This window comes from Cannabis sativa, chromosome X, assembly GCF_029168945.1.
Source record: "Cannabis sativa cultivar Pink pepper isolate KNU-18-1 chromosome X, ASM2916894v1, whole genome shotgun sequence".
NCBI lineage: Eukaryota > Viridiplantae > Streptophyta > Magnoliopsida > Rosales > Cannabaceae > Cannabis > Cannabis sativa.
In genome coordinates this window covers 70233310-70244854 of record NC_083610.1, presented here as the reverse complement: position 1 = coordinate 70244854, position 11545 = coordinate 70233310, and the positions used below count along the sequence as shown (strand labels likewise).

General features: G+C 30.6%; 1 protein-coding gene across 1 annotated transcript; it reads right to left on the bottom strand.

The window, feature by feature from the left end:
* Positions 1-245: 245 nt before the first annotated feature.
* Positions 246-1381, bottom strand: LOC115722736 (uncharacterized protein At1g76070). The gene has a single exon (XM_030652030.2). The coding sequence runs from the start codon at positions 1220-1222 to the stop codon at positions 413-415; it is 810 nt and encodes a 269-aa protein (XP_030507890.1). The 5' UTR covers positions 1223-1381; the 3' UTR covers positions 246-412.
* Positions 1382-11545: the final 10164 nt, after the last annotated feature.

The window sequence follows — 11545 nt, the reverse complement described above, 5'->3', positions numbered from 1 at the left end:
TGAGGCAAGGCACCCAGGCACCACGAATCCCGATTTGGCCAATGGCACCCATAGGAGTATGAGAAACCCTAAAAGAAACTAAGAGAGAATGAGGCAAAATCCTAGCATAGAGGAAAGCCTCGTGGCTTAATTTTTTTTTTTTTAATTTGTGTAGAAAGTAATATTCAAATTGTATTTGTTTTATTTAATATATCTTTCAAATAAATTATTTAAACTCTATTTTCTATATTATAAATTATTTTAAATTTATCAAAAAAAAAATAATATTATATATTATATAAAATGTATATAATTAAGTAAGCATTATTACATGCCAACAAATCCTATTATTACATTTTCATAACAAATTCATGATATAGACAAAAGTAGACTTCCAAAATGAGAAGAAAAAGAAAATGAATTTATTAATTAATTAATTTGCTCTGATCTCAAGAGGCCTAGGAGGAGCCATGGTTCTTCTTTTCCATAGATTAATTTCCTTCCTTGGCTGTAAAGCCACTCCTTCACCAACCACCATAGGGGCCGAGAACGGAATCCTTATCTCTTCATCTTCATCGTCTTGATCACTACCTCCTTCGTGATCGGAATAGCAAATATTCCGGTGATCCGAGTCCAGTGGTGTAACCTGAGCCGCCGCCCAATCAAAATTCGAAAAAGGATCACTTCGCCCACTAGCGAATCGCTTCATTTGACTCAAAGAAGGAGCTCTATCAGGAAGCGTTGATTTATCATCAACAGAAGCATTATTAGATTTTCTACTACTACTACTACTCATAAAGATCCTCTTAATGGCCGACGCCTGCTTCTTCACCTCACGTGGTGACCGCGTGACCGGTTTAGCTTCCTGATGAACCACCGACGAAACTCGTTTGTTGTTGTTCATAACAACATTATTATTAACCTTTTCACACTTGTTCTTCTTCTTCTTCTTACTGCTCTGCTTGATTTGACCCATACACGAGATTTTGGGCGAAGTTGGGTCTTGATCTTGGGTCTCATCACCATTCTTGGGCTTTCTTCGAGCCTCGTCATGAATCATGGAGATTATTGGGCCTGAAAATCCTCTTCCATGAGCCAGCTTTAGCTGCTTACTTGCGTTCTCAGATCTCATCATCCTATTATCTCTGTTTGGACTAAACGGTGGGTTCTGAAAAGTGATCACAGAAGCTGCTCTGGGCAAGAACTTCAATATCTTGTCTTGGTATTTTGCTTGTTTCTCCATCTTACACAAAATCTTTTTTTTGTTTGTTTGGTCTCTCAAATATTAACCCCTATATATATGTATATGTATATGATGAGGTGATGATTTCAAATTTGGAAATGAGAGAGGATGAGAGGAAGAAAGAGAGGTATAGATAGGGTTGTGTTGTGTGTTTTGGTCAAAACTTTATAGGAGTTAGTATATGAGTATTTAATAATACAGCTTGCGGTTGAGACAAGTTTCCTTCCACTTTCTGCACGCGATTAATTTTGTTTTTCTGGTCCAACGTATTAATCCGCGGGCTTAAGAATATGAATAATTAATAATTAATTAATATAATTTTATTGACTTGCATGGTTACACCTCACCTCACCTACACACCCTTTTCCTTTATTTGGCTATTTTGTCAGTATATTTATATGACTCTGTAATCTGTACCAGACATCACTTGATCTAATCATTACAAATTACACGTGTATAATATAAAATAAAATTAGTGTATATGAACATTACATTAGTGTGTTACACATTACATATATATAATTTTTCATTAAGAAAAAACTTAATAGGTCTCGTAAAGGAAATAGTCTCATTTATACTGACAACCAACCCTCTTCCAATTACATAGTAATAATAATTAATATTATTTTAAATCTTTAATTTTATAAAAGTTACTGATTAAATTAATATTTTCTTAAATGATTAAATAAACATTGTACTTTCCAAAATTGTATGGTATAAATAGGATTTTGAATTTCATTTTAAACCATAATTTGCAACGACATAAGTACAATCTGCAGTGACAACACCGACAAGTTCTTCCAAACTTTCCATATAAAATCAAGTTCATAAATTTAATTTTATTTCCTATCATGAAAGGATCACGAAATTTGCTATATACATAATAATACTGAAAATATTAATCAGAATCAATTAAACTATATAAATACTATTTATTCAAATCTTCTATTTAAGAGAATTTCTTCTCTCTTAAGAAACACAGCTCCTAAGAATACACAACAGCCATAAAAAGCATTTACACACAAGAAAATTAATATATAATTTTCATTAAATATATAAAATAAATTAATAATATTTTGAAAACTAAATTGACCAAAAAATTCTTTACATTTAGACATAGTTATCTAAGAATTTCATCAATATGGGGTAGGTTTTGTGGTTCGAAATGCACAAGGTATGCTTTTAGAAGGTGGTACCAAACTTTTTAATGGTTCTGTTACACCTGAATTTGTTGAAGCATTGGAGGTCAGGAAAACTTTGAGTTGGATCCAGAAGAATCAGCCACACCATGATATCCTTGAAACCGATTGTTTATTTGTCATACATGCCTTGCATAGTTCAGTTGTTATAATTTCTATGTTTGGTCAAATGGTTAATGTTTGTACGGCTTTATTGAAAATTAAGAAATATTTCGGTCTTTTCTATTAAACGATCAGCTAATAAGGTGACTCATAATTTTGCTAGAGCTTCCTTATTTTATCCTGATTGTATTTTTAAATTCGAGTTTGTTCCAATTGATTTGTTACTCAGTTTGGTAGTTGAGTTTGGTGGTTAATAAAATGATAATTTTCTATTAAAAAAAGAATTTCATCAATGATATCTATAGGACGTGCGCTATTTTTTGGTGGGGTGGTTCTGATGTTAGAAGATACATTGGTGCACTTAGGTTCATCTTTGTAAACATAAAAATGAGAGAGGAATGGGGTTTCATAACCTTCATCTTTTTAATCAAGCTTTGCTTGCCAAGCTAGCAGGGCGCATTTATAATTTTCAAACAATGAACTAAAAGAGAAGATATACAGACAATATAAATATCTTTTGCAAATAGTGGTGAACATATATGCAAGCTTAAGAAGTATACCTATAGATTAAAATAAACATCTTACAAATGATATTTTTATTACGTTATCTTTTCTTTAAGTTTGAAAAGAGCATTATGGAAATAATTATATACCAGAAATTCAGTAAGAGTAATATTTATTTTATATATAAATAATATATTACTTGCAAGTAATGATAAAATATTCAGTTATCCCTATGTAATTTTTGGTTGTACAACTAAAATTATTCAATAAAACTCTAATTTGAATATTTTCTCACATTTACGTGCACCTTAATTTTATTTGAGAAAATTATCGTAAGAGGATCATAATAAACATAAGGTTTAAGGCTTATTCGCTTAAGTACATTGCCATACAAAGTACATGGTTATATAATAAACATATCATAATACATAGAAGATAATACTCGACATATAACGAGGACCTATTGCTACGATTCATATGGTTATTATGTAATGAGGAACGTTGGGTTTAAGAGATAAATTTAAATAATTATATACGTGTATATAATGCAATGAATATTTTATAGGCTAATTAGCAATTTTCTCCCCAAACTTTGATATATACCAAATCATGCCCCCTGAACTTTTTTAGCTGTTAAAAATTCCCCTGAACTATTGAGATTGTTAGATTTAAGGACTTTTGTCTAATTTCATTCAATTTTACTGTTTCAGTGATTGTTTATGTACTAAACCATGCTCTCCATACTTTGATATCTACCAAATCATGCCCATCAAACTTTGATATGTACTAAATCATGCCTCCTAAACTTTCATCTATGTTAGAATTTTTTTACTAAAATTAGATAAAAGTCCTTAAATCTAACAATCTTAATAGTTTAGGGGGAATTTTTAATGACCAAAAAGTTCAGGGGGCACGATTAAGTACATGTCAAAGTTCGGGGGAAAAAATTGCTAATTAGCCTATTTTATATTCATTGAATTAAAATTAATTGGTTGATGTTCTATATATGGTCAGATTACAATTTACCAAATATTTGGTTTTTTCGATTTAATTTCTTCAATTAATTGTCAAAATATTCTGACAATTAATTGTGGGAGAGACTTTGATGAAAGGTCTCACCAATATAAATATATGGTCTTAGTTCCCGAGCTTAATACTCATTCTGTGAAAACAACAAATTTCATCTAAAGAGAGTTGAGAGAGCTTGGAAATCTGATTTCCCAATCTGAAGCTATCACTGGGGATTGAAGCTCAAATATCATTGACTGGAGATATTTCGGTCCTTTCATCGCATATACAATTTTAATATGTTTATAGTTTATTCTATTTTTTCATATCGATCATATATGCTTCTTTTCATATCTAAATAATCTAACAAATCTTCGTTCGAATGTCAAGAGTTTTGTTTGGAGGTTTTCTTCAATTTGGAATTCTACATAATCAATCTTCCAAAACATGGGCTTCTCAATGACAACATTTGTCCTATTTGTTCTATTGACTTGGAGACCACTTATCATGCTCTCTGGGAATGCCGCAATCTTGATCATGTGAGGAAACTTTACAAGTTTAAGCTTGAAAATTCGAGTGGTATTGTTAGTGATGTCTTTGGGTTCATCTGCAATATCATTCAACCTCTTCCTATCATTGATTTCGAGTTCATCCTTAGTACTTAGTGGTGTATTTGTATCTATCGAAACAAACAAATCCATGAAAATACCATTATTTCACCGGAGTTGATAGGATCGTGGGCTTTAGGTATTTTTGCTTCTTACTAGTCTAAATGTCGAAGCAATACGAGGTATTTGATTCCCATTCTGTCTCTGCCGTCTCGACCGCTCAATCACTGCGATGGAAACGTCCTAGTGAGGGAATCATATAAAGTCAATATCAATGTTTCCATTGATCTCGCAAATGACTTGTGGTTTAGGCATGGTGGCTCGTGACTTCCATGGTGTGGTTTTGGCTACCGTTATTTGGAAGCTAGAAGGAAATTTTCAACCCAAAATAGTAGAAGCTCTTGCTTTGCTACATGCAGTAACTCAATGTAATCTTTTTAGTTTTCACAACATTCGTTTGAATATGATTGCAAAGATCTCGTTGACAAGCTTAATAACATTTCTTCCAATTTAGATTCTTCAATGGGGTTAGTCTTTTATGATATTAAAGCCTTTTATAATCTTTTTTTATTGTGAATTTTATTTTTTGCGCTAGAACTGTAAATACTGTTGTCAATACACTTTCTAAGTTCGCTTTATCAGTAACTGTAAATAAAGTCTGGTAGTCTGGATATTCACATTGTAGTCTTCAACCTCTTTAAGTTCTTTGCTCTTTGGTGGTTTTTTCTTAGGTTATTTTTTGAAAAAAAAAAAAATAGTTACCTAATTACTTTGAGGAAGGAAAATTGAAGTCGGTATCTCTCTTTGTAAGTAGAGAGTACTACTAGATTAATTATGATGTGGTCTATCATTTATGAGTCTTTTTTAATAAAAAAAAAAACATAGAAAAAAAGGCTAATGTATAAGTTATAACTATAAATACTAGAGAACCCAAATTGACTAATTCATACTAGTATTTGTTACGTATTTTAGCGATAGTATACATTCGATAAAATTGACTACACGTGAATTGTAAATAAAACCCACTCGAGTTGAATATAGAACTACCCTCTTGTTCATTGGGGCACATGTTTGACTGAAATTAACATATATCTGAAATGGTGTTTCCCTTAAAATAATATCCATACTATACCTTTGACAAGATCATTTCATCAACTATTGTTTAATTAGCATAAACAAGAGGGATTTGGACTTTCGAAAGTGGTCCACTAAGTTGAATTATGCCACGAACATTTTTAATTATAGGCAAGAGTTGTATTTGTCTTACTAGTTGCTACTTGCTTGGCTGCTCAAATTTGATTTTTCAAAAAAGTCAAAAAGCAAACTTAGCCTTTGATTTATATATATAAATTTATGGGGTTATGATATAGTCATGCATAGACTTCTGGTATCAAAAGAGTGGCACTAGTTGTTTGCCTCAGCCTGCAATAAAGAGAAGGCCGTCATTTGCCATAAGAATTTAATATGACTTCTAATTACGTTTTCTACCTTCTAAATTCTAATGCTATTATCAAATTAATGCGTTTTCTCAGTACTTAACTTATGGCAAAAATTGTCACAGAAAATACTAGAAATATTGGGAAATAATATCTAATTAATGACATCATCTTCTCATTTGTGTGTGTGATATAACTCCTCCAAATGAAAATGTTTCTAATATTATTTCTGGAAAGTTTGGGACGTTTAGTTTAGTCTAATGAGAATTGTAATAGAATCATTATTACCATTACATTGTTTGTTTTAATATTTTAAACCTTTGTAATGGCTTTACATTGTAATGGTCATTACACTATGTATTGTAATCCTCATTACATCATAAAATGTAATGATGATTACATTGTTAGAAAATATCTCTTTTGCCATTTTTTATTACTTTTTTTTTAAAAAAAAAATAAATATTAAAAATAATAAAATTAAGGGTATTTTTGTCAATATACAACTTATTTATTTGATTACAATGTTCATTACAGAGTTGAACCAAACATCATAATACCATTTCTATTACAATTCTTATTTCATTACATTACCATCATATTATAATTACCATTACCATTCTCATTACATTACATTACATCAAAGCAAACACCACCTAAGTGTCTCCCGAACCTTGTTCCTAGACAGTTGACTAGCCATTCCCTAGAAAGGAGTTCCAGCGCGCTAACTAGTTGTCACTCCTCGAATGGTAGATCCGGATAGTCGACTCCAGTAGACTTTATCCTATCCGGAAGCATCTTCAGCGTGGTCCTCCAGTCTAGAAGCTCGTTTATGTTCCCGGGAGCCCTGGTACTTAAGCTGACGTGGAGACTTAGCTAAAGAGGAATTAGTTAAGTTAGTTATTTCTAACTAACTTAACAACCTCGTTTCTTGCAGCCACCGACTTTGGGATCTTGATCCTAAGCCTATAAAACCACCTTCACTTATCATTTTGAAGATAGATGGAATAAATGAGTTTGAGAACTCTGTTAAAATGAGATTGAGAATTTGAGAGAGAAAATATTGAGAGATAAAGAGAGAGGTGCAGAGAAATGAGAGAGATTGGGTTTAGGTTTTATAAGAAGAATCTTCTGTGAATGAAGAGATTTTTGGGTGTAAGTGTGAAGAGTTGAAACACTTTGTGAGAACTCAACAGAGAATCTCGTCTCGACTATATTGTATCTATTCTTGCTCAATCAATAAAGAAGGATTACGGTGGTGTTCCAGAACTGGAGTAGAGCCATAGATCACATCGATCTATCATACTTGAACTAGTATATATCTTGGTGTTGATTTCTTTATTTTCTGCATTTATTGTTTTTGGTTTTAATACTCTATTTGCCCCTATTTTTCTGTCGATTATTGTTCTTGGTTTGATAATCTTGTCATAACTAATTGTTTGATTGTTTAAAGTAGGGGTGTGCAGAAAGTCATCCAATCCAATCCCAACTGACCGATCCAATCACAACCGATCCAATAGAATCGGATATCCAATCATAATTGGATCGGATCGGATGCAAATTTTAAAAATCCAATTGGATCGGATCGGATGGTGGATGAGACATCCGATCCAATGGATAGCCGAACCGATCCAATCCAATATCATCCAATGTCCATCCAATCATATTTAATATTTATAATTTTATATATTTAATTATTTTATTTAATATTTTATATATTATTTTATTATCTATGTTAGATTATTAGGTTTTAAATTATGTTTTTTCATATATATATTTTTAATAAAATTAGCCTAATTAGTGGCTAAAATAGATTGGATTCATCCATGAGATCTATTGGATGGATCCAATCCAATCTAATAAAAAACCAGTTAAAGCATCCAATGGATGGAGCCGATCCAATCCAATACATCCATTGGATCGGATCGGATTGGACGACTCAATCAATTGGATTGGATCGGATGGAAAAATCCAATATCCAATAAATAATTGGATTGCATTGGATGGGTCCAAATCCATTGGATGTGATCCAATGAACACCCCTAGTTTAAAGTTTAGTTATTTTGATTCTGCACATTTAGTCGTAATTTTCCCACAAATCAGAGCTTGGTAATCGATTAAAAATGCAGAATTAAGATTCTTTCCACTGTAATCTTGAAGAAACTTTGAATGTCATCAATGGTGAGATTCGAAGTAGAGAAATTTGATGAAACTTGGGACTTTGTTCTATGGAGAGAAGGTCTGAGAGGGATCCTTGTGCACCAGAAAGTTTCTAAGGTTCTTAGAGATGAAAAGTTGTTGGTAGAAAAGAAACTAGAGGAAAAATAGAAATGGAGGAGATGACATACTACACGATCATCATGTATCTATCAAACAGTGTTCGAAGAAAACTAATTGCAGAGAAGATGCTGAAAAATAGAAATGGAGGAGATGACATACTACACGATCATCATGTATCTATCAAACAGTGTTCGAAGAAAACTAATTGCAGAGAAGATGCTGAAAGGAGTTTGGGATAAATTAGAAGAATTGTACTTAAAGCCATCAATTGATAGCAAGATTAATTTGCTAGAAAGGTTATACGATTTTAGAATGATTCCTTCCCTTTCTTTAGATGAAAGTATTGATTGATTTAATGAGATTATTGTAGGTTTGGCTAATATAAATCACAAGGTTGATGCATGACAAAAGTTAGGCCATCATTCTTTTGAGATCACTTCCAATCACATATCAAGAAATCAAGGCAGCCATCAAGTATGGCAAAGACGTAATTACATTAGAAGATGTTCTTGCCGCACTTAAGTCGAAAGATTTCGAATTACAGTTGGAGAAAGAATATAAGATAGAAGAAGTGTATTTGGAAAGAGAAAGATCACTTAAGAAAGCAAGTTCGAAGGGTAAATACCATCACTCTCAATCAAGATCTAAGCAGTCATTACAAATCAATTCTGAATAAACTACAAAACATCTAAAAAAAATATTACTTTAATTAATCATGTAAAAGAGAGAAAGATATAGGAAGAGTGCTCTTAATTTTTTTTCTAAGATAGAGAAAGTGTGTTAAAAAAATATGGGAAAAAAGTGTGAAAGTAAAAGAATCATATGTTAGTAAAAGTTAAAAGAAATTAATTAAGATTTTCTTTTTATAAAATGTGAACAAAGAAAAATAGTATAAAATAGTTTGAGTGTGAATAGTAAAAAAAATGTAAAAAAAGAGAAAAAAAAAATATAATAAGTGTTTTTATTTTTTTTAAAAAAAATATATATAATAAAATAAAATTTTGTGAGAGAATGAAAAAGTATTAGAAAAAAAAAAGATATAAAGATGTACACTTATTATATATATTTTTATAGTTTATATATATATAATAAAAGTATAAATGAAAAAGTAAAAAAAAAATTGAGAGAGAGAGAGTTGGAAAAAAAATAATATTAGAGAGGGAGGAGAAAGGAAAAAAAAGGATCAGCCAAATTTACATAAAAAAAACAAGAAAGAGAAAAAAAAAAGTCAGTAAAAAAAAAATAGTTAATAAAAAAAATACAAAAAGAAATAAGAAAGAAAAAAAAATTTATAGAAGCATTAATAAATAGACAAGAGGATGTCTCAAGTTCAAATCTTTATTTCTGATTATCAATAAATAAATAAATAGGTAAAGAAAGTATAAATATAAAAATTATCTTATCAAAGTATAAATATAAATTTTAGAGGAAAGTTAGTATATGGTAAAAATATCTCAATTATTTTATAAAGCATTGTGTTTTTTAGCAAGTACTTGTGAATAGAAAATTTCATCATACGAACACATTAGATGTTTATTTATAGTAGTTAAGATCACACACTTTAAAATTCAACACCCTAAATCCCATGACTAACTATTACTATATCTTAATTGGGCGTAAATGAGATTAAAATAGTGATTTAAAAGTTATGGGAGTTGTTAGGAAGCATCCTCATTGTAAAAAAAAAGTTCAAGTAATAAAGCTAAAAAAAAAAAACAGTAATTATTTACTAGTTACCAAAATTTTTAATTTTTGTAAATACATCTCCAAAGCATTACAAACCATTTCCACTTAATTTTATATCACTTACACACATTATAAATGATAAGAAATAAATCCCCAACAACTATATATTTTTATTTTAACTTTTAATTTTAAATAATTAAGCTATGTAATCTCTCTTTACACACTTAATTGGTGAATATAGAGGTTACAAAATATTAGGTCTGCCCCTTTTGTTGTGGGCTTGGACCATTTAAGGGCTTAAGGCCCATTTTGTTTGAACCAATTAAAAGAAAAAAAAAAGGAAAACAAGTGGTATTAGAGCCAAAGGTTTAGGAGCACTAAGATAGTGGGCTGCGTTTGCGATGTGTGGGAGAAGCCCTCAATGTGATGACCTCGCGATTGAAGATCTATATGGTGTCTTGTATCGAAAGTCTACCTGATATTGAGGTAGTCATGTGGCGTGTCCTATTGATGATTACGACGGTACAAGATGGAGATCGGTGTTAGGACCTGTGTCGAAAGTCTTCTTAACAAAGGTGATGGTCGGGCGACGAGTTTCGTTGGTGATAACGCTGACATAAGGTGGTTTCGTTAGAGGGGAGGCCACAAGTATGTGGTCCTTAGTTTGAGGGAAGGATTGTTGGGGTATCAAACAAAGTCCCACATTGGCTAGAAATGAAAAATAACATGGGTATATAAGGATGGATACTACTCCATTAGTATGAGACCTTATGGATACTAATGTGAGAGTCAAGGTGAGGTAGCAACCCGATAAAGTGGAAGAACGAGGCCCAACACAAAATGTAATTAACTTCACCTCTTATATTACAAATATTTATACTTAATTGTTTTGTTACATTTTATATTTAATCTATATAGTATATTACTTAACAAATAAATAATATAAGAATAATTACATAAAACACTAATTTTTGTAAGATTTTTACGTTCAATTTTTTTTTATATATTTTTACAGTATTCTATAAAAATACAAGAAACAATATCAAAACAATAACAAAACAACATAAAAAAATAATATAGAAATAAATAAAAAAAATCAATAACAAAATAACTAGAGTACAACGGAAAATATACCAAAAGACTATATTTTGTGTAAATAAAATTTAAAAAATCGTAAAAATATTAAAATTCCGAACTGACCGTATTTTTGTATCTTTTTTGTTATTTTTGTGTTTTTTAAAATTATCCCAATAATATAACACAAACCCATATAATTGATCCTCAAAAAAATCTATCCCCTCCCATCCCTCATTGGTAAAAGTAAACTCACTTTTTTTTACTTTGAAAATTAGAACAGTGTTACTTTTTAACTTCTTATTACAATTTTTAGTCAATCTCCATACTTAAAAACACATGTTGAAATTTTTTTTTTAAATTTTTTTTATGACAGTATTCGTTATAGTTACAACACAATCTCTATAAATTTTTAAAAAATTTCGAATA

Bases quoted from the DNA above. Each gene is read 5' to 3' on its own strand.
- LOC115722736 (XM_030652030.2), bottom strand. From the start codon at position 1,222: ATGGAGAAACAAGCAAAATACCAAGACAAGATATTGAAGTTCTTGCCC.